Raw genomic sequence first — 25479 nt, forward strand, 5'->3', positions numbered from 1 at the left:
AAGTACGTAACAGTATTGGAAAGTATTATTAACATTTAGAGTAGTTTTTTTTTTTTAAGACATTCTCATGAATTTATTTATTTTTTGATCTGATTTATGTTTTAAATAAAAATTAATATTTTTAATATAAAATGTAATACTCTTTAATCGAATCAGATTAAATATTCACAAAATAGATCTCACGATAGTTTTTGTTTAATAATTAATTATGAAGTTGTCTATAAATTTATGTACCACCCAGCTCGTATTAGACGTACCAGTCGCGTACTGCTCTATTGTTATCTATAAAGTCAAATCTTGAATTTAATATTTTAGAATTCCGTGTACCAGTTGCGTGTTTTGAATTACACTAATTTATAACAAATTTTAATTACTTTGGAAAAACATAAATTTAATTTTATATTAATACTTTTATTTTTTTTTCATATGTTAATATGAAAATTAAATATCATGATATTATTTAAATGATCTTATCGTTAGTTATTAAAAGCTCCTCTTCAAATTCCAATTTTTAAATATTCAAAGTTAGCAATTAAAATTAGCAATAAGTACTCTATTGTTCAGTACTACTATAAACATATGATATTTTTTAAATCAATTTTTTTGCTATTTTGATATCCATGTTATTGAATTTCATTTTTGGTTGTGTATCTTCTATTTTTTCGTAATTTAATTTTTTTCAATCTAAAATGTTAGTTTGTTACTATACACATTAGCACCATATCATTATGTCACATCAGCGTCACATCAGAATAAAATAAATAATGTAAGGTATATGCAAAATCATATTTTTTATCCATATTATATTTGATTGAATACAATAGAATAGTTATATTTCATATCAAACTTAATTTTCTTGCATTATAGGTTATATTTTTTATCGTTTTATTTTGTTTACTAATTGTTTTAGGTTAAATACAAAAGATTAATACAAAATTATAACAAATTTAAAAAATAATTACTCTAATTATGTGGTTTCTCATTAAAATTGCCACCACACCATATTATCTGATGTAATTTAATGTTTTTTAAACCGTTGGTTTTTTGCAAAAAAAAATTGAACATGACTGTGTTGTACAATTCGATTCGGTCGGTTTGGACATTTTTTTTTATAAATTTTGATCATCCCTAAATAAATATATTGGTTGAGATAATAAAAATATGTATACATATTTACGTTTAGCATTAAACTTTATAAATTCAAAATTAATACACACTATGGTACACATAGTGTCATATAATTTTGGGAAAAACAAATTTGATTTGGTTAGAGCTCGTGAATAAATATAGTATTTACGAAAAAATATTTTGTTTGAAAACGAAATAATTTATTGATGTGACCAGGTAAAAATAGGTGTAAGATGTGTGAGTAATTTCACGGGATCGGATTATGAAAATGATGAGGGATGAGAGCACAGCGAGATGTGTCCAAACCAGGGATTTTTCTCTCGAGAACATCCAGTGTTGACGTGCAAACACGAAGATAACCACATGAATGAGCGTCGGAGGGATATCCGATGTGGCCAATCCGATCAACAGGTAAACGAAAATAACTAATGTAGCTAAAAGAATGGTATATAAGTGATGTATATTTTAGAGGATAAATGATATGTGCAAGATATATATATCAAGAATGCCTTAATGTTTAAACATACATGATATTTGTAGAAGAAAGTCGATGATAACTTTGTTTTCAGTGCCCACTTATTAATTATGGCAAGACGGTTGCTCATACCCTGCTTTTCTGACACGCCAAACTATCTCTTTCGGCTTTCGACTTGTCAAATCCATGCGATTTTCTATTTTTGTGCATTCGAGTGAGATGTTATTATCAAGTAACTCGAGTAGAAAACCATTACCCGAGATCTCGTCTGGAAGCCCGAGTTTTTGGTGTCTCGGACATTCATTTGCCCGACTATTTGTCGGATTGATCGAAAACTTCTCATAACCTGATCCATCACTCGGGATCATCTAATATCCATGACCTCGGCCTGCTGGGTATCATTTATAAGAACTACTCAAATACTCGATTATCTAAAGTGATTTCATAAATGATACTCGATTATTTTTATTAGTTCAAGACTGAAATTGAAACGTAGCTGATTTTATAAGAAGATATTTTGACTGCTTCCTTGCATGTGAAAATTAATACACTAGTTGACTTGATAACAATTGTTAATATTTATTTAATCGCTCGATAATTATCAACTCATCTAGGTAATTCTTATTTTTTTTCCCCTAATATTCTATATATAGTATTTCTCCAAACCGTAAATAGCATGTGTTTTAAAATCGGACCGGACTTTCGTAATTTTTTTTCTAATATTCTATATATAGCACATCTCCAATTTTCTCTCAACCATAAATAGCAAGTGTTTCAAAAGCAGATCGAACCGATCTATTTTAGATAAATCAAGAACCGGCCACGGGTCTAGTCCTAGTCAAAAAATCGTTTTAACCATCAAATTGGTCAATGATCGGTTACACCAGTTGTGAATCGATTAAAGCTAGTCCAATCAGTTCGTTACTTTTTTATTTTTTAAGATAAAATCTTGTGTGAGACAGTCTCACGAATCGTATTTTGTGAGAGATATTTTATTTGGGTCATCCATGAAAAAATATTACTTTTTATGCTAAGGCATGGTTTGGTACATGGGATAAGGGAGTGATTGATAAATAATCCTCTTTATCCCATGTTTGGTACATTTTTAAAAAGTTCATGATAATATCATGGGCCCTTGATAAATAATTTTTTAGAAGGATAACATATCCCTTCTATTAGGTGTGATAATTTTAGTCTAATGATAAAATACACTACAAATAACTTAATTCTTCTCAATTTATAAATGATTTTTATAAATCTATGCTAGTAGGTATAAATTAAAATCAAATAAATATTTTATTTATTTTTATATATTATATAGTATGATAATTATATAAATGAATTTGAGATAATTATATAAATAATTTTTATAAATCTCTATAAAATTATTAGTATCACTCGATTAACCTTAAAAATTGATATTTGACTTGACTCACAAAATCAAGAGCTCAATTATCATATTATATAATATATAAAATTAGGTAAAAATAAATAAATCGTGCAAGCACTATCGACGCATGAACATATAAAAAATATGAACTCAAGCAACAACTTTGAAATTATAAAATTTATTATGATAAGGTTAATTTTGTCATTACAATCTAATATATAAATTTAATCACTCTTATTAAAATCATACCAAACATTAAATATAATATCATACCTCTTATTTATCCTTAACTTATCCTTATATTATATATCACATGTTTATCCTATCATGTGTACCAAACTATGCCTAAGAGTATTACTTTTTATTGTGAATATCGGTAGGGTTGACTCGTCTCACAAATAAAGATTCGTGAGACCGTCTCACAAGAGATCTACTTTTTTTTTGAAATTTGATTATTTTTTAATATTTTTTTAATTTGATTATATTTTTAATTATATATTTTATTATATGGATATCGAACTTTATTAAAAATATTATTTTTTGTAGTATTAAAACTTATTTTGATTTATTTTTATCTAAATAATATAGAAATAAATTTTTTTGATTATATATTTTGTTTAAATTTTAAACATTGATATATATATATATATATATATAATTATTTTTATACATATTTATGATATTTAAATTTAAAATATATTATTTGCTATATTATATTATTATTTTATATAATATAACGAATTTTCAGTCCGGTCGATTGAACCGTATATAAAGTAGACCGCTTCGATCACCGATCCAATTGTAAAAACATTGGTGTTGAGCATACATAAATCATGAAGATCTACACATAGATTCCAGGTTTAAAATATTAGTTCAGCTAAAGTTATTAAAATGGATGTTTAATGGTTTTTAAAAGGTTAAATACGGTATTTACATATAACAACTTCAGTTAAATTAGAATGAATTTGAAAGAATTGTTATACGTGACACTCGATTGGACGCATAGCGTCATTATTTTCAAATATTATAAACTTGTCAACCACTTGCTTTATTTAGTTAGCGAAATTTTATGGTAATGCTAATTAAATATGTAAAGGCATGTAACTTTTAATTTATAAAAAATGTAAGATTAAAGATTTGCCGTCTTATTAAAAATTATAGTTGGTAGTATCAGTGTAACTCAAATATTTTAAATCGTACAGCAGTTCAAATACAACGGTTTGATCGTTATTACAGCAGAGACAATTATTGCACATAATAATGATCTCAATCTCAATAATTGCACTCATTGTAGTCAATGTGAATCGAACCAGTGAACTTGAGTCTATTACCGATTATTGTATTGAGCGCTTGTCGTTTTACCAAATATATATATATTCTCTTTATTAAAATTGAGGACATGATAGTAGTCACATAGGAATAACACAAACTTTTCTTCTAACTTTACTTTTACATGATACTAATATTATAATTTTGTTTTTTTTTTTTAATTTCAACATACACTTTAGTTTTATTTTTTTTATTTCAAAAATTCAAATATCAATTTAGTCCTTCCATAATTTTTCAAGTTTCATTTTAGTCTATCGATAATAATAAAAAAGACTGTACATACATGCATCGCGTATACAGAGTAACTAGTATATATAGCAGCCCCGTCATTGGCCATCTAATGCTGGAAATATTGCGAAGTTTGACTCTCGTTTCTAGAGAAAGAATATGAGCATAATGTAACTTATATAATTTTTTGTATTTTTTTAATTGGAGCATGTCGACCTTTTTTTCCACGAATATTCTAAAAAATTCACGACATATATGAAAATTTTCTTCCAAAAATCCATGTCAACAGCCGCTTCTGCCAAAAAAAAAAAAAAAGTTCTAAAATAAAAAATATTACAAGTTACATGATTAAAAATACAAATCCACTGTCAACATTACCAAAAATAGGAAAAAAATAAAAATTATATAATTAAGAACACAAATTATTATTAACACCATCAAAAATAATTTTTTTTAAATATATTACACGAACAAAAATATCATTATCCTTCTTCAACCAAATATTATTATTTTTTAAAGCTAAGTTACGGTTGATTCCATCCTACATGTAGGGACACTACTCCGTGATAGAATCAAAGACCCAAATTTAGTCACACATACATGAGGTTCACAATTTTTTTTAAAATCATATATGTTTGTGAATTTTGTCAATCTAAACCATGTGAAGACAGCCTTAAGTTGACCTTGTCCACAAGTTGTGATAGACAAATACAAATGGCTGACTTAACGCGTGCATGTTTCACGGCAAATAATGAATCTATTTGTTAGGTCGCAATGCTATTTTTTTATGATACAAATTAATTGAATCACGAATACACACACATATTTTTAGTGAATCTAAGATCGAACAAGAATCATTGATTTGTTATTTATTTTAATTTAACCGAAACAATAATAAAAAATACGTCGAATTGTAACCGTGTTAAGAGTATACATGATAAGATAAACACGTGATATATAATATAAGGATAAGTTAAGGATAAATAAGATGTAGGACATTATATTTAATATTTGGTATGATTTTAATAAGAGTGATTAAATTTATATATTAGATTGTAATGACAAAATTAACCTTATCATAATAAATTTTATAATTTCAAAGTTGTTGCTTGAGTTCATATTTTTTATCTGTTCATGTGCCGATAGTACTTACATCATATATTTATTTTTACCTAATTTTATATATTATATAATATGATAATTGAGCCCTTGATTTTGTGAGTCAAGTCAAATATAAATTTTTAAGGTTAATCGAGTGATACTAATAATTTTATTGAGATTTATAAAAATTATTTATATAATTAGCTCGAATTCATTTATATAATTATCATATTATATAATATATAAAATAAATAAAATATTTATTTGATTTTAATTTCTACCTACTAACATAGATTTATAAAAAAACATTTATAAATTTAGGGTAATTAAGTCATTTATAGTGTATTTTATCATTAAATTTAAATTATCACACCTTCTATTAGGGATATTTTATCCTTCTAAAAAATTATTTATCAAGGGCCATGATATTATCATGAGCTTTTTAAAAAGGTACCAAACATGGGATAAAGATGATTATTTATCAATCTCTCTTATCCCATGTACCGAACTATGCCTAAATATATAATATTTAGTTTAGACTATTCAAATTACTTGACTTCTATAAATTAAATATAAGCATTGTTTTTATCTTTTAATTAAAATGTTCAAAATTTACAATATTATAGTATATAATTATTAAATCTTTAAAGTTAATGAGTATGTATCTTGTGAGACGGTCTCGTGAGATGAGTCAACTATATCCATATTTATAATAAAAAAACAATACATTTGACATAAATAATAATATTTTTTTACGAATGACCCGTGAGATCGTCTCACAAGAGTTTTTGTGAAGTTTAATTATTTTGAATATTTATTCGAAAATCTCGTTAAGATTATTTTAATTTTTCTACGACTAAGAATTTAAGGAAAAATATTTTTTTTTGTAAACTAACTATTATTTTTGTTTTGATCAACTTTATAGTTATTCAAATTCTGATTTTGATAAACCAAAATTTAATTTCCAACTATTTTGGTCATATTGCCGGAGTCACATTAGAATTGTCAGCAATTTTCGATATCATGTCATGATTTTTCTGTATGGCATTAACAATTCTGGTGTCAAGTCAATATTCATGCGAATTATGACCACTCGCCAAAGAAAATCAAAGTCATTGCATTAAAACCAAAATTGAAGTACTCAATATGCTAAAACCAAAACGAGACAATCAGTGAACCAAAAAAATTATTTTCCCACAATCCAAACTGTTTCAAACAACAAATGTATCAAAACCAAAACTACTAGAAATTAATCAAACCATGTGAAAATAGTTTAATTTTAATATTTAATTTTTTTATTAATTCCAACTGTCTAGTCCAAAATTAAAAATCATGCCAGGCCTACTCCCTCATTTAATTGCTCTATATATATATTTTTACCATATTTGGTCGATATAACAGTTTTTATAAATCCAACAGTAATATACAATATGGTGCACATAATTTTTTTATGGAACGTGAATATATTAATGAGTAGGTTTTTTGTGAGACGATCTCATGAATTTTTATCTAGACGAGTCAACCCTATCGATATTCACAATAAAAAGTAATACTGTTAGCATAACAAATAATATTTTTTCATAGATGACCCAAATAAGAGATGTATCTCACAAAATACGACCCGTAGAGACCGTCTCACATAAATTTTTGTCAAATAATATATACGAAAAAGATTTAATTCTAAATTTGAATAATTTATTCAAAATAAAATAAATTGATTTAATTAATTAATGAGTGGAATTGAAATTGTAAAAATCGCCGGCTGAGTCCAATCTTCATTTTGGACAAACGTTTACCGTTCAACGCTCCATACATACAAATAGTCTCACACACAAAAACACGCACAAGAACTTGGAATTCTCCATCTCCAAATCCCATTCCCCAATCCCTCCATCGATAATAATCAATCTACATTTGTTTCCGAATCATACAAAAACCTCGTACACATCTGTATTCCATCCCATTTTCGTGGATTTGTATACAGATTGTTATTTTTGTGTAGATTGATATCTACATGTGTTGGTGTCCGTTTACCATGTACGCAGTCTCTCTCTGATCGGTTCTATCGTTTGCTCGATATGCCCTAGATCCCATTTATACATACTTTAATTATATATATACATACAGACGTATACATATAGACAGATCGTTTGGTCTTCGAGGTTGTGCTGCCTGCCAGATCTCTGTCTCAGCTCTGTTAGTGGTCAATCAATCCAGGTATTGCTCATTGAATTCGGCATGAAAAACCGTGTTTAGAGATGGGTACGTGTTTATGTCTATGCGCGAGCGTATTTTACGGTGTGGGTTACTGGTTGTCTTGTTGTTGTTATTGATTTTTGGTGGGAAGGGGGGGGGGGGTGTTCATTTAATGCTTCTGCGGATGATACATTTATGCGCGTCTACGTGTTTATGTCGTGTTTTTCGTGTTTGTATGCGTATGCCGTTTGGGCGTTTAGGGAGCTTGAATGTATAAGTGTAAAGTTTGTTTTGTTGGATAAATCTATTGCAGTGTTTGTCGTGCGTATGCATGGACTTGGGTTGTTATTTCAAGAGGTCTGCGATTTTTGGATTTGATTCAGTTCCTTTTTTTTTTTTTACTTTTTGGTTAACCTTTTTTCCTCGAACTTTCTTTTTTTATTAGTAATTTTCAGGGTTTTCATAATTGGGGCGGCTTAGGAAATTAAATCTTCCATTTTTTAGTATTATTCTGCACTTTGATTAAATTTGCAGTGATCCCGACCGGTTTCTAAGGTTGGGGTCTTTTTCTCATGCTGATGATTTGGGACATATTCTGATCTGTCGCTCATAATGATTGGAAAGTCTGGGGAACATTTTTGTTTTGCTAAAATATGATATCCAAAGACTTCAACTTAATGATCGGGTGTCTTTCTTTTTCTTTTCCTTTTGTTATTTCGTTGCATATTCAAACTGCAATTTTTTGTTTTTAAGTAAAATTAGAAACTTTTTGGATAATTGACTTCTATTTTCTTTTCATCACCAAGATGGATCAACGCCAGACTTTGAGAGACTGATCACGTCTGCATTAAAGCTAATGAAATTATTTGATCTTCACACAACAGGATATTGTTTGAGTACATCTGTCTTCTCTGCAGCTTCAGATTCTTTCTGAACCCAGAGTTTCGGAGTTTGTTTTAGGAAGAGAAGAAAAGATTACACTGGTGCATTTTGGACTTTAGAGTGGAACAATATAAAATATTGTTGGGATTGACCTGTGATGCAACATTCCTAGATGAAGTCAGCTAAGGCATGGCGTCTAGGCATCAAAGGCATGCATCTATTGCCAGGGCCTCGCCAGCGCAGTCATTTGAAGAAACCAACATGGATTATTGTCCTGGTTTCTTTTGTCAGTTTTTTCTTAGTTTGTGCCTATATTTATCCACCTCGAAGTGCTGCAGCATGTTATATATTCTCATCCGATGGTTGCAAGGCATTAGAAAAATGGCTCCCACCTGCTCCTGCAAGAGAACTCACTGATGATGAAATAGCTTCACGTGTTGTAATTAGAGACATTCTTAACGTTCCGCTTACCGTATCACAGAATCCAAAAATAGCATTCATGTTCCTTACACCAGGGGCATTACCTTTTGAGAAGCTATGGGATAAATTTTTCCAGGTACTATATTTTTCATGCTAAAATACTGGTTTTTATTTATCATTTGCCGCATTTAAACTTTCGCTACTTAAGTTTTGTACAAATTGTGTCCTTTTGTAGTTATGCTAAGTTTAGATGTAACCATTTGCACGGTCCTGCTGGTGGGATGTGTCCATATTGAGCTGCATTGAGACTTTTCATTTTAAGTACACAAAACTCTGAAACCTGTTTAGATACATGGCATTTTTTATCATCTGCATTTGAATTTCTGAAAACAGCATAATGATTGAGTAGCTTATGTGTAGATGCATCCATTTGCTTAATTCATGCTAGTGTTTGCAATTATCCCTTTTTCTCTGGCAGTGATTCAAAACTGTAGCTAGATATGAACTGAATAAAGATATTTTGCACGGTTAGCTTCATCTATATAATGTTTGGTGAAAGCATGCCAAATGCATGCTTAAAAGTGGGATAATATGGTAGAGTGAAATCAACTCGATTATCTAGCTTTATCAGTGTTGTGCTGTTTCAAATCATGCCAATGATGTAGTCAAAAAGCTGAAAAATACTCATATAATATCTGTTAATTTTTCAGGAGAGGATAGCTCTCCTCACCTTAGGAGCACCACCATTGTTCCTTTAGCTTCAATTTTTAGCACATATCATGTCTTCCAAAATTTTATACAAGTAAAGGAAATAGAAATACCATAGTATTCTCCATTCACGAGGATATGAATAAGAATTTTTATTATCAACATGAACAATAGCAATAGGTTGTGACTTAGTCCTTTTTCTTACGTTCTCATCACTTTGATATGTTTTTTTTTTTCGAATTTGAGTGTTAAAAATTAGTAAAACCAATCTCATGAAGTTGGTACAATCGTATTGAAGAATATTATGCATTAATAATAATGGAATACTTCTATGAAATGTTTGAAGAATGCACAGAAATGTCACATTGAGTGTAAGCCTTTGCAACCTGTCAAAGAAACTCATCATTTTATTTTTCATTTACTGTACCTGTTTTTATAATGAGGAAATTTATGAATTATTTAAAAAATTCAGTTAGAGATTTCATTCTACTCACTGAAATGTTTGAGCGATATCAATCCATATTTATATCCACTGAACAGATTTTGTTTTCAAAATAATGTTTCTTTGTCTATAGTAATGCCTTCCCCAAAATGGAATAAGTTTCTGTGAAGATATAAGAAGAATTGTTTTGGCGACTTTGGAAGCTAAATGCAACAGTGTCTAAAATTTGGAAGGTGATAGAACTAGAATTTGACACCATGACGTTTGGCAAAATGTTTTTAGCAGAGCATTAGTTGGCATGGATTCTTATTGCCTTCTAGACTTCTGAAATAGAAGGGCTCCACATGACTCAGGCTTCTTTGTCTTTATCTTTATCTTTCTTCTTTTTAACTGTTGAATCTTATTATGATTTTTGCTTATATAGAATACAAATTTTGGAAAGCGTGTTCTCTCGGTAAATAATGCCTTTAACTAATAAATTTTGGAAAGAGTTTTCTCTCGGTAAATAATTCCTTTAACTAATTTTTTGAGTCCCCGCTTACTCCTTCCCTTTTCTCCAGTATTGTAATTGATGATCTTGTGTTTTTCCCACAATCTTGTACGCGAATTCAGATGGAACCGCTCTTGTGCAGTACTTTTCGTGTATAGAACTTGAGCATTATAATGTGTCAATGAACAATTGATACAAAAAGGCGCGCAGAAGAATTTTTAAGCTTTTATACTGTTGTGTGAAAAAATAGTTTAAAACCATGAGTGCCAGTAACTCCCTGCATTCAGCTTTATTTCCAGATTTTTCATTGACAGGTTACCAACTCTAAACCATAGGGTTGAAATAGAGCTGTAAGGTCATTGCATTTTGATAGGTAGAGTATATTTTTATGTTACATATATAGTATATACCTTGACATTTAGTGGGATCAAAACAAATTGGGACCATACAAATATTGACTTTATTATTAAAAGTAAGGAGGTAAGGAGAGAGATTTCTCAAGTGCATCAAATTCGAAAAGGAATAACATAATTATGATATTTTGATAGGCAAGAAATCGTTTCTTGATTATTCTGTAGGTTAACTAAAAGTTTACGTGGCAAACCCTTCGTCCACAATATTGAAACCACTAAAATCTTGTGCAAACTGAAGAATCTGGTAAAATCTTTTAGTTGAATGATGAGCTTGTGAACATTCTTTTTATTTTATCCCTGTGTTTTGCTGGTTTTATTCACACCATTTGATGATATGACAATTGTTATTATTCAATTTGGACAATTTTATTTAAATTTTTCCCCATTTCCGTTTATTGTCAGGGCCATGAAGGTAGATTCTCTGTATACGTGCACGCTTCCAAGGATAAACCTTTGCATTTTAGTCGTAATTTTATTAATCGGGAAATACGCAGTGGCGAGGTTTGTTTTCATTTCTTTACTCAGACATGTTCAATGAAATTGAAAAACTATACATGTTTTTGGATTGTGCTTGCATCAAGTTTCAAGCTTTACAAGTTAGAGTTATTTTAGTACAAGATTAAACATGAAAACATGTTTTTAGTTTCGATTATAATTTTAATTATATCTAGTTAATCAATAAAACACAAAGTCATAAACATACAAAATCTGTGGAAGTGGTAGAAACAAATGTTTGTTCATGCATGGTTTCACACATTCTAGGCTCCAAGTCTGTATTCAATGCTTATTTAACAATTTAAAGAATTTAAAGGTCGCTAAAAAGTTCAAAATCTCTTCTTAACATGTACAACACAATTCAATTCTTACTGAAATTTATGCTTTTGAAATATGGGTTTTAGATATGCTCCGAACATGTTATATTTTACAGATTTGAAAATATTATCAATGTCACTTATTAGTGTTAGATTATTTGTGGTGGTCCTAGTGATTTTCAGTAACTTCTTTGTTACAGTTCTTACATTTGTAACTACAATAGCCCTTCTTCCCAAATCACTAGTTTAAATTATATGTCATTATTGAATTTATTGTTTAATTTGCTCTCTTTTGCCAATTGGACAATATTTTTCCTTTTTTGGAAACTGAGATTATATTACGGTTCATAAAATGACAATTATTTTCTCAAAAGTGCCCTTACATAAAAGCAATGAACTGATTAACTATCACTACATTTGAGGGCATGGTCTAAGGATCCACCCAAAGAACAAATCATTGACTTTTCTATCCTTATCTTAAACCTTTGTGCCCATTCAAAATTGCACTTTTGATGGAGATTCGTAAACCAGTCCTTTCGATTAATGGTTCATAATTGCAGGTAGAATGGGGAACAATTTCGATGGTTGATGCGGAAAGGCGGCTTATAGCAAATGCACTAAAAGATCAAGACAACCAGCACTTTGTATTACTTTCTGACAGGTTGTAAAATAATGTCTGTAAAAGTTTTCGTTGCAAACTTGTGACTAAAGTACAAAATTTTGTACTGATTGAGAATTTCTTGACTGCAGTTGCATACCCCTTCATGATTTTGATTATGTGTACAAGTATCTCATGCGAGCAAACATTAGCTTCATAGACAGGTAAATCAACTATTTCTGTTTTTGCTTTTTTAGCTTATCATATCAACATTTTACTCCAGCGAGGCATGTAGGATATGCTCGATAAATTTGTAGCTCAAGTAGCAACTACGTAACTGATAAGAACTGAAGCTTAACATTAGATTGAGCAGATAATGCTTTTCGCTTTTCAAGATTTTAACGTTACAGTGAAAACAGAGAAAGAATTTAGGTTGTTTTGGTTGAAGTGATTGTTGAAATGAGCTTACCAAGCCAATACAAAGTTAATCAATGTAAAATTTTCTAAAAACATAATTAATGTGTAACTACAGTTTATTTCATGTATGTGAGTATGCTTCCAAAAGCTTTACATATAAAGCCTCAACTTCAGTATGTTGTTAAGCTAGCATCCCGTGAAATGATCTATAAGCTCATGCCTTGTTTTCTGCAGTTTTGAGGATCCTGGACCTCATGGAAATGGCAGGTACATTGAACATATGTTACCCGAAGTCGAGAAGAAAGATTTTCGAAAGGGTGCACAGGTGTGGCTCACATTTGATACAGTTCATTTTATTTAAATAAAATGATATAGTGGCATCTCATCTGATTCCTAAATTTTTAGTATAAAATATTGGGGAATAAGTGGAGGGATCCCTGTTGTAGACAACTACAATTATTATACTGCTTGAGGTTTCTTTTACATCGAGAATTTTTCCAGTTTATCCCTTTTTATGAAATCTGAATGTTGATGTCTAGTTACATTAATGTTAACACTCTGCTCTCAATTTCTTTAGTTTGTTTTGTAATATTGCTTTTCTTTTGTTGTTCTATTCAGTGGTTCACGATGAAACGGCAGCATGCTATTATAGTTATGGCTGACAGACTCTACTACACAAAATTCAGGGATTACTGCAGGGTTGGTTCAAATTTTTTCTTGCAATTTAAAACTTCAATTTTATTCCATCACAATTTTGATTAATAGCGTATGTACACATTTTTGAGGTCACTTTCCCAATTGCAAGGGCACGGATTAGTTGTTGGGCATACTGATTACTCTACTTTGATTTACATTTTCTGAGCAAACTATAATTTACCATGTGGTGGCTTAAGGATTACCAAGTATTGTCACTAAAGCTGTAATTACACTTAAATACCTCAATGACTTGTTCTTCACTGTAGGAGACAATGGAAAAAGTAATTATCTTATGAAAGCATTCACATGAAATGTCGATGTTTCAGGATTAAATTTTACTTGAATGAACTGACATTTCTCTAGAACAAAATTATATATCATAAACGTATATATCATAAATGGTTGTGAATATGGAATTCTGCTTAATGTTAAGGCTAGGAGGATGTGAAGATGGCTTCTTATTGTTAAAAGCTTGGAAACTAACTTGCCTATATATGTTTTTTTTTTCACAATATAAATTTGAAGATGATGTATGCAGCTGAACCCAGACCAGATTTGGATAAGACATGACCTCAGTGTTTGCTCATGATTTACTTGTGGTTTTGCCCATTTTTGGATATTTTCATGGGCTTGGTGTAATTTAAGAAGCTCCGCTAATGATACGACACTCTGCATTAAAAAAATGGTTTAATATACCAAACAGCAAGCCTTTTATTACTTACATCCCTGAAACCTCATACGTATCCCTATTTTACGAAGCATTATTTCATTCAGTAAAGGAGATATGTGGATCGCTTGGCTCATGGATCTTTTATGTGTTTTGCCTCTTTCTCACTGCTACCAAGAACTTTTACCTTTAGATTGTTTATCCAAATTTGAATTGTAATAATTTCTTTCTATTGCTTTTGTCTATTGTCGTATAGTGAAATAGAAATTTACTATTCGGAGTCATTTCTTTTTATTGAACAGCCTGGAATGGAGGGTTCCCGCAACTGCTACTCTGATGAGCACTATTTACCAACATTTTTCTCTGTGAGACTCATATTTTTTATTTTTAAGTTTCTAAAATGTCTTTCTATCTTGTCCCTCCAATTCTCGCATTTGTTTAACTAATTATATTTTCCTCCTCTTTTTAGATGCTTGATCCTGCAGGGATCTCGAACTGGTCCGTAACACATGTTGATTGGTCAGAAGGGAAGTGGCATCCGAAATCATACGAAGCACAAGATATTACCATTGAGCTAATGAGAAACATCACGGTATGACTCTTTTCGGAGCTTTTGCGTCAATTGTAGCCCTACCTTCCATATATCTCTCCCAGTCATTTTTGCACTTCTTGTTTACATGTGTGTTATGATACACATACTTTGAAGGATCCTGATAGAATTATGTTCCAAGTTGTAGATTGATTATACTCTCATCTTGATCATCTTAAATTTTTTATGGGCTGCAACTTTTCTACTGAATTTAATTTGGATCAGATAATTTAGCCTTGAGTACAAAATATTTCTTCTTATGTCGAGTTCTTATCTCTGAGTTGACTAATATTATGACCTGCAACTTCCAATTTTGTTTTTGCAGTCTATCGCAGACAGTGTCCATGTCACTAGCGACGAAAAGGTTAGTATGGTTCAGCTGAACTTTGCCAAAGTTTTTCTTATGTGATGGATCCAGAAGGAGGGTAAGAGGGGCAGTTATTCCTGATCCCTCTTAGATTCTCTCATATGAATCATGTATTATTTATGCATAAACTATAATTCAACTCTTATACTTTTCAAGTTTTAGTTTCGCTCCCTACTGCATCTTCTGGCTCCTTTATCGGTTGTGCAGTGTCAACATTCTTATGGAAACTGTTCTTATGTACTGCAGAAAGAAGTTCAAATCAGACCTTGTGTTCTTCATGGAGATCAACAGCCGTGTTATTTATTTGCGAGGAAATTTTTGCCTGAAACTCTAAATAATTTGATGCAACTGTTCCCTAATTACACATCTATTTGACCGCTCGAATACCAATTCTTTGGTCTGATTCAATTGTTGTATTCGATCCCCTTCGCCTCCATTTATCGTGCAGCTTCCGATGTTTGTAAAGATCCTTGCCTCGCGTGCTCCACAACAAGGCTTATATTTCTCAAGGGAAAGGCAACTGGCAGAGACTGGAAGCGAAGAAAAGGCCGACTTTGCCTGGGAACATTGTTTAATTTAATTGATGACTTATTTTTTCCCCTCCATCTGTGATATTTATGTCTACATTCTGATTTTGGGATTCTGAGAGTTATGGGGACTTACAGCTGTGCTGTTAGGATGATCATTGTAGAATTTGATTATAAAGTTGCTAAAGCAGCCAGCATTTTTTAAACAATTTTGTTTTGCGTAATTTAATTTAATTTTCTTGCATCAGTTTCTCTTGATTATAGTGATATTTACAGACACTTGAACTTATTTAGTTACTTTGGATTTTATCGTTTAGTTCTTCAAATGTATACCGAATTTGGTTTCCTATTTGATCCTTGGGTTGCTTTCGAAATGGTTATTATTACTAAGCACACATGATATGTGTATAAACCATAACTATTTCACATATGAATCATGATGATTAATATATCGAGTTGAATCATGTTTTTAATTATTACTTTGATAAGGATAATATAAGTATATTAAATATGTGATTCATAGAGATAATATATAATTTTTTTGAATTTTTAGTAAAGATTAGATATTGTATTTACGAGTAAATTATATGAAAAAACGACTTATAAAATGAATAAAATATTTTCATAAAAAAATTTGTTTTCAAACTATGTTCACAAAAACAATAACTATAAATGAACAGGAACAACTAGGTAATATTTAAATGCGTGACCCTAATAGATACAAGTCTTTTTAAATTCACGTTTAAACCATTATTAATAATCTTAAACTGAACTTGACAATTTCAATGTTACTGAATTGATTCTTGAAGTAATTAGAATTTGAAATAAAATTAGTTAACTAATGATAATAGTATTGTAAATTTTGATACTTCGTGTTAATTATCATATGTAACTAATTGAAAAAAAAAACATATTTTTTTAATTTTAAAATAAGATTTGGACTACTAAAATTTTTCTCATATCTTTCTTATCATATTGTTTTCTTTTGTTATTTGTATATCTCTCAGTAATGCATATATTTTATTATAATATTCAATTATTACAATCTTTTTTGACAATAAATGATATGCAATTTTTTATTTACAATGTTGTTTGATTATTATTCTCTTTCATGTAAATTGACAACAATTTCTACTGGATGCTTTTACTTTTTTAGTAACCTTTAATTTATTAGACACTTATACTTGATAACATATGTAATGCCCGAGATTTTACGTCGTGTTAAATTACGATTATAGATTTTAATCGAGACGATTATGAAGGGCTAACCGAAACACGAAATGAGATCAAGTGTGAAAATTGATGTGCGAGAACAGAAGGATTGGCGCACATGCGCGACTATATGCGCGCACATGCGCGGGGGGTTCCAGTAGGGTTGGCGCACATGCGCGACCTAAACTCACGCACATGCGCGAGACAACCCGAGAGGGGGCTATTTTGGAGCAGAAGCCTCGCGCATATGCGCCGAATAGGGCGCGCATATGCGCGAGTCACGCACATGCGCGGAAAGTGGCCGCGCATATGCGCGAGACGTGTGCTACAAAGAGTAAGCCACTCGTCCTTTGCATTTACGTGGTGTATATATATATATATATATATATATATATATATATATATATATATATATATATATATATATATATATATATATATAACTTTCTTCAGAAAAGAAGGAAAAAGAGAAACCGAAGGGAAATGCTTTTGAATTTCAAATTTTGATTTTACGATCAATCCGTCCGTTAGATTTTAAATCCGACTTCGATACTGTGCTCCTATCGACGCAGGCTACTACGAGACGTAAGTTTTACTACGTTTTGACATGTTTTGGAATTATGATGTTGTTGGAATTGAATACACGTCATATATGTTATTCCGGACATGTTAGATAGCGTAGAATCGAAGTCAGATTAAGAAACGGGCTGAATATGGAATTGTTATGAATTTCAGAATGAAATTGACTAGAATTGATATCAGATTTGTACAGTGGTTGATTGTAAATTATTGGAATTGGTATAGACTGATATAGTATTATCAGTATCGCAAGATTGTACTGTTGTACTGTCAGAATTTGATAAAACAGAGATGTTGTGATTTGATTAGAATATTGATACAGAATATTGGTATTGTCATTGCCAGATTGAACAGTGACAGATTCTGAATCAAAACTTTGATTGTATCAGATCGACAGGAAGAAAGGTATAAATAAATGTTGATTCGGGATTGCACAACTCAAGTTAGGTTTGACTTGAGTATCCCTAAATCACATACTTTATTTTATTGTATTGATATTTGCAGATTATCAGATTGATATGTTAATCTATTGACTTAGAACAGAGTCGGAGTCCGAGTCTAGGGCAGATCAGCCTAGTTAGGGCAGAACCGCCGAGTCTTTCTCAGAACCGATAAGACTCTAGATTTACGGTGTATCGATGAACTTTAGATGTAGATCGATGTCTATCGTAGACACGCGATACAACATACCAAAGTCTAAATTAGATTGGGATCCCTAGATTTGAGATAAGATAAGAGTAGATCACGAGTCATTGAATCATGTAGTCAGACTAGATACATGTTTTGATGTTTGTTTATGCTTTTATATATGTTTTATATGATTGCATTTAATACATTGTTTATACTGGGATATTCATATCTCACCGGAGTTATCCGGTTGTTGTCTTGTTTGTATGTGTACATGACAACAGGTGGGACATGTATAGGGTCACAGAGGTGAAGACAGATAGAGATTAGAGTGGTGATGCCGGACTTGGACTAGAGATAGGTGTTTAAACACTTGATAGTTAGGTGTTGAACCTGATATGTAAAATATTGTATAATGTTTGAGATTTATAATTTCATACTGATATGTATAGGAGTTTGATTCCATTACCTTCCGCATTAAAAAAAAAAAATTAGACCCTGATTACTATAATTGATTAATTAGTCCCAATGATGATTAAGAACTTGATTAGCGTCTGGGTCACCACAACATATAAACTACATATTATTATTAGGGGTGAGCAGAAACCGAATTCACCGACCGAACAGAGTCAATTCGGTTTTCAAATTAAAAAAAATCCGGTTATATCGGTTAATTAGGTTCGGTTACAGTTTTCAAAAATTTGAAATTGACTAACCGAATTAACCGATATAATAAATGCTATTATTTAATAAATTTTATTATCTATCAATTTTAATAAGTTTTTTTAAATTTTTAATTTTAAAATCAGCCCTAATTCTAAAGAAAAGTTTGTGATATATGTGATTTTATATTTTTATGCATTTGTGTGTGTTCAGAAAAATTACATATATAATTAAAGTTAAATCACAATTTTTTTAAACTAATCGGTTCGATTTTCATCGGTTATGAAAATTAATTCGGTCGGTTCGGTTATTGTTAAATAATTCGTTTCAGTCCGGCTATGACTAATTCGGTTCGGTCGGTAACCAAACCGACCGAATGTTCACCCCAAATTATTATAACAATCTATCATTACATAAAAAGTACTGATGAATTGATTTAAAAAAATATTGATTAAATGTTGTCATTTATTTGCAATTTATAATAATAATATTTTTGACAATAATTCATCTTTTTACTGACTTTTATGACATTTATTTTAATATTTCATATTAACTCATAAGTATAATTAGCACAATCAAATTACTAATGTCATATTGGTATTACTACCAAAAAAAAATAATATATTTAATTTTTCTAATTGTTTAAATATCTTAACGGGATCGTTTGTGTACCCTTATCTTGAGAAAAATTCATTGCATTTATAAAGTTTAAACAGTAAATATAACTTTATAGTATACATTTAATTTGGAAACTGAATTCATTGTATGACAAACACTTCTTTCATTTCTATTTTTTTTTGTAATCGAAAAGAGTTAATATTTTTTCTCTTTTATCTTCTCCAACTCACTGTAAAGTACAAAAAAATATATATTTATATCTAGAAAAATATTTTATTTATTGTTTTTCTTATCTATATATTTTTATATGTGAACATATATTCTACTTCATTGTCTTAATTGTCATATATCTTACTATATAATTTGTGTACACTGTAGATGAATAATTTCATTTTTGTAGTTTTTTTATTACCTGGGCTTGTGTTAATATATTAATATGTGATATACATAGATATAAGAATTTTCAAATTCATTTTATTCACAATAATTTTTCATAACAAAGGCCAACTAAAAATAATAAAAATTAGGATTAATAATTATTTTAAAAATGATATAAAAATAATACGTGGAAACTTTTTTTGACATTTTAGTTGCAAAATACAGAGATAAATGCATGTAGGTGCACTATTTCATTGTGACAATTATAAATTTATTTAAATATCTTATTTCTCACTCAATGATCAAAATTTGTTTATTTCTTGTTTTGATTATCGACAAATCCAATATTTCATTTAAATGTTTTTGTTAATAATATTTACATGAGTTTTATTGTATATTTATCTAATTTGAAAGTGATAAATTATAATTCAATATATAATAATATTTGAAAACTCTAGAATGCTTCTAAATTTAAAAATCGAGTAACATGTAAGAGATCAATTCAAAACTAAAAGTTGATGCAACCTGTTTTTTCTAGCTTTACAATCGAATAATGTAGGATCGAGCGTTTGTCGTTTTACCAAAAGCTATAACTGATGGTAACTATGCAACTAAAATATTTAAATCATACAACAGCTCAAACGCCTACCCATCGTAGACAATTATTGTATCAAACAATCTATCTCATAATAATTGCACAAATTGCAACCAATGAAAATCAAAGTCGCGATCTTGGCTCTGATACCAATTGTAGGCGTAAGTGTTTACTGTTTTATCAAAACCTATAAATTATGGTAACCGCAAATAAAATATTTTAAGTAGTACAACAGCTCAAGCGCAACATTTCAATTACTCTACCCAACATGATCAATTATTGTACCCAACAAATAAGTTTATGCAAATAACCTTTTACTATATCAGATGAATTTATAAGATATTTGAGTAGAATATATACGTTATATTCTACATAAGTAGTAGAGAGAAAAAAATCATTTTTCATCTATTTGAAAATTTATATTTTAAAATAAAAGAAAAATAGAGTATTAATTCTAACATTCTTTTTTTATTCTTCTCAATACATAACTTTTTGTCTCTTCAAATATATTAATCTATTTATTATTGTATACAAATAATAATAATAATTTGGTTAATTGATCACATTTAAGATTAGATGTTTAGAAAAAATTCTAATATATATTTAAAGACCAATAGATGATTAAATTAAATTTGAAATCAAGAGAAAATTAAGAAAATGTAGAACACTACAGTGTATGAACTTTCGCTTTGTACAGTGACAAAACATAATATAAGACCAAGTGAGATACTGTTGAGGATCGAAGTTGAGTTTAGGGGGGGGGGGGGGGGGGTGAATAAACTCTACTCGTTTTTCTTTCTTTTCTGATGAGGTACTAAAATCCTATTAGGGATAGTAGTTTATCTTGTGCGTATACTTTCACCTGATTACAATAAAACATGCGGAAACAATCTGATGAAGCAGTTGAAAGACAATAAAACAGTAGGCAGCAGTTGTTTATGGAAGTTCGAAGGTAAACTCTTCTACGTCTCCCCTTCTCCTGTTTCCAGAAGGTGTAACTAAAAGACTTTGGATATTACAGTATAAATCTTGTACACACCCACTTCAGAAGGACTTATACCTCGGCCTACTGAAACTCTTAGTTTCTCAACTCACAAAAATGCGAAACACAAAGTTCTGAAAAGACTCTTTTCAGATTACAAACTCTTCTTGATAAAGTATAAGTGATGTAAAGATTGTGAAGAGTGTAAGAATCAGTAGCACAAGATGATCTTCGAAAGATCAGATATTAGCTATGAAGCGTGTGCTACTTTTCTTTGTGTTGAACTTTTAGGTACTCAAGGAATTTCGAGATTTGTCTAATAAGAGATAATAGCTTTGTTCCTTGAAAGATGATATTATGCGAAGTGTCGTGTCGTATAAGGATTTGATCCATGTGTATATAATCGACTGAGTTCAATGTTCACAATCAGAGGATGTCTCCAGATAACTGATACAATCAGCTTTATTACCAAAAGAAGTTCCTGCAGAAAAGCTATAAAACAATCAGTCTTGTTTCATATTTAATTGGGTAAAATGCATTAAATGACTTCGTATAGTATTTAATGCTGCAATTAATACTAGTACTAGGAATTCTTTAACGGTAACAATAAAGATAGCAACGTTAGGAAACGTCCTCTACTGGTTTTGTATTACTATCCTTTCTACTGGTTTAGTTTTATTAGACCAGTGGCTTCTGATAAGTTAGTCTACTGTTCTGGTCTGCTGGTTTTAGTTAATCATCGCCACAATAAAATTCATGTCTAACAGATACTTATATATATGAGTTTCATTCAACTTAGCTCATTATAATATTTTTATTAACCCACTATGTCATTCGTTTTTACTTCACTAACTTTGTAGTGTGACTCATTCAAGCATTAACGTTTTTTAGTACATAGTGGCCTCCACTCTCACCGACTTCAATCTTTATAAATCGGTATTAGTAGTTTATAGATAATAGACAATTATTCAGTTTTTGTTTTCTGTCTTTTGATTAATTGTGCAATTTTTTATGTTCTACCTAATTTATTTTTAGAATTTTTATAATCATGATTAGAAGTGTTGCACGCATATAATATAAAATTAATATATTTTAAAATGTTAATATTGAAGTGTCAAATAAATGTATTAAATCATTATTTAAGAATTTTTAGAAAAACAATATACATCATAATTCAGATTTAGAGATTAACATACAAATAAAGAATTGCGATGACTGTCTTATAAAATAAATGATGTTAGCCCAAAAATATTAAATATGATTATTGTAAATGAATTTTTCTTAATTAATTAGAAATTTTCAGCAAATGCGCTGAATTAATTAGAATATTTTCAATATAGTATGTCGATAAATGTTTTCCCTATGAGTTAGTGATTGAGTCCTTATGAATATTTTAAAAAAATATCTATAGTTACAGTGACAGTGTTTTATAATTTAAAATATTAAATGAAACAAATTATCAAGATAAAAAATTAATTTGGAAATTCAAGAATATATGATTACTCAATTAGTTTAATTGACATGCTCTTTAGTTTGCTGATTTAATAGATGTTAAACCTACAATCATTGAGTTCGATAAGAATTCTTGTAGTATAAAGTACAATTATAATAAATTACTTAACTGTATATGTAATAAAATTTTGTATATTTCATATATGCTTGATTTATTTCATTTATAAGGTTGAAGTTTTATATATTATAATATAAGATTTGTTATACATCTTAACATCGATAAATTCACTAAAAATTTATAAATTAATTTCCGCGGCTATATAATTCTTGTTTCGCTCAAGACTTTTGTGTTTTCGTTTGTTTGAATTTATTGTTCCTCATTTTACCAAGATCCATAATATATCAAACATGAAAATGAATATTAATTTAAAGAGATGATAATATTTATCTCTTACGATACTGATAAAACTAACTTAAAAATAATATGTTGACGAACATATTGTCAGGAATCAAAAAATACAACTCAACAAATGTCAACTTTGACACTCAATTTTGAGTGACTGCCAAAATAGCTCAACAACCCACAATTTTTGAATAAGATAGTAACATCATAATTTGAAATCAAAATGATATTTTCCATTTTATATCAAGAATTCATAATTGAAAATCGATAATATTAGATATTAGATATTTAATATAAACTCGTGCGAGCTCATTTAGGCTCACCTTTAAATGAGTCGACAAAATTTCAACCGAACTCACTTAAACTGTTTGGCGGTGCAGGCCAACCCGATATACTCAACCCAAATTGACGGCTCAAATCACAACGATCTTTTACCGTATTTTATTTAAATAATTTATAAATATAAACCACAAAAAAATTTCGGTTGCAAAAAATTTTAATTTAAACACATAAATTCTAGAAAACTATCACATGAAGACATGAAAAAAATTAATAAGACACCAAAGAAAATTCACAATTCGATAATGAGTGATTTTTAAATTTTAATTAATTTAATAATTTACATAATGAAAAGATAAATAAAAAATCTAAATAATTGGATTAAAAATAAAATATTATAATGTGGGTAGACATAAAAACCAAATACTAATTTACATAATGAAAATATATCATTGGACAAAAATAACATATTATAATGTGAGTAGACATAAAAAATTCTAATAATCACACATATTTAAAATATGAATAAGAAAAGATACATTTAAAGTAAACAATTAATGTAAAGTAAACAATTAATAAGGAGATAAATGAAAATTCACATATTTATATAATAGATAGATAATATAAAATAAATATTCAGTAATATAATATTAAAAAAAGCACTATAGAGAAATTATATATTTAAATTTCAAAAACTTATTTTTATATAAAAAAATCATTTCTTCCAATTTTAATATAAAAATCCAAATTATCAAAAAAGTAAATTTAAATTTCAAAAATAAATATGATTACTACATTTTTAATTTGTATCCTTTATATTTAGGTCTTTAGTGGCACAAAATTAGTCCGATAAATAATTACGTAACATATTTAAAATTTACTATTTACAGACCAAAAGTGTTATATTGAAATATTTAAGGACTGTTTTAGTAGTAAAGACGATAATAAAAATGTGAAAATTGGATCAAATTTATTTAGGCCCTGTCATTAATTTTGTGATTAAAAAGACAAAAACTTATGTGAGACGGTCTCACGAGTTGTATTTGTGAAACGAATCTCTTATTTGGGTCATCCATAAAAAAATATTACTTTTTGTACTAAGAGTATTACTTTTTATTGTGAATATGAGTAGAGTTGACCCGTCTCACAGATTAAGATCCGTGAGACGGTGATTAAGATCCGTGAGACGGTCTCACATGATACCTACTCAATTAAAAATAATGAATTTATAGAAAAAGTTTATGGACAAGGAGCGGTTTTGTATGAAAATGAGGCCACATTACATGCTCTTTTCCACCTTTGAACTCTGCTCAATCTTGCAACCTCGGTGATCTCGCTTGAATTTCTAGTGTTCCCAACTCAGTCTCGAGGATGAAGAATCAGCAACGCTAAACAACGGAAATCGAGTGTGAATTAATGAGTTCGCTAAATTTGCACAATTCCGGATATTATTTTCATTCAAGTTCAATTTGCTGTTGTCGTCCAAGCATTAACCAGCAAGGTGATCGATCTCGCGGCTCTCGGAATTCGTGCTACCTATGAACTTGAATGAATAAAATGAAATGAAAAATCGATAGGTTCATAGATATACAGACATAATGCAAAAACATTAGGAAATGGATGTTATTGTCTTGGGTAGATAGATTAGAAAGCACTTTTCCAAGACTTCAAATCAATACGAGCTTGAAGATAGGAAATATAACCCCGGTTTACATGCACATGGTTGAACATTAGGAGACAAATGCTTGGAAATAATCACTCAAAACCAGTACAGGAGCTCACTGAAACAGTGAACCAATTTGAAAAGATCCTATGA

At 29.6% G+C, this 25479-nt stretch overlaps 1 protein-coding gene across 5 annotated transcripts; it reads left to right on the forward strand.

Moving 5' to 3' along the window:
• Positions 1-7423: 7423 nt before the first annotated feature.
• On the forward strand, positions 7424-16119 carry LOC140839697 (glycosyltransferase BC10-like). Of its 5 annotated transcripts, none has more exons than XM_073206592.1 (12): positions 7424-7688; positions 7779-7868; positions 8732-9285; positions 11605-11703; positions 12575-12675; positions 12765-12836; positions 13264-13354; positions 13648-13728; positions 14695-14757; positions 14862-14984; positions 15307-15345; positions 15595-16119. In XM_073206592.1, the coding sequence occupies exons 3-12, from the start codon at positions 8902-8904 to the stop codon at positions 15721-15723; spliced, it is 1182 nt and encodes a 393-aa protein (XP_073062693.1). In that variant the 5' UTR covers positions 7424-7688; positions 7779-7868; positions 8732-8901; the 3' UTR covers positions 15724-16119. The 5 variants fall into 5 exon arrangements, with proteins under 5 accessions (XP_073062693.1, XP_073062694.1, XP_073062691.1 ...); XM_073206593.1 differs by having other exon boundaries at positions 8765-9285; XM_073206590.1 differs by having other exon boundaries at positions 7424-7868; positions 8654-9285.
• The last annotated feature ends 9360 nt before the right edge of the window (positions 16120-25479 follow it).

Source organism: Primulina eburnea, chromosome 8 (genome assembly GCF_022965805.1).
Source record: "Primulina eburnea isolate SZY01 chromosome 8, ASM2296580v1, whole genome shotgun sequence".
NCBI classification, from domain to species: Eukaryota; Viridiplantae; Streptophyta; class Magnoliopsida; order Lamiales; family Gesneriaceae; genus Primulina; species Primulina eburnea.

What these genes read in the sequence shown, in the direction of transcription:
- LOC140839697 (XM_073206590.1), top strand. Translation starts at nt 8,902, where the DNA reads ATGAAGTCAGCTAAGGCATGGCGTCTAGGCATCAAAGGCATGCATCTA. An exon ending in AACATTAGCTTCATAGACAG is followed by an intron (nt 12,837 to 13,263) that starts GTAAATCAACTA and finishes TGTTTTCTGCAG; the next exon opens with TTTTGAGGATCCTGGACCTC. An exon ending in AGCTAATGAGAAACATCACG is followed by an intron (nt 14,985 to 15,306) that starts GTATGACTCTTT and finishes TTGTTTTTGCAG; the next exon opens with TCTATCGCAGACAGTGTCCA.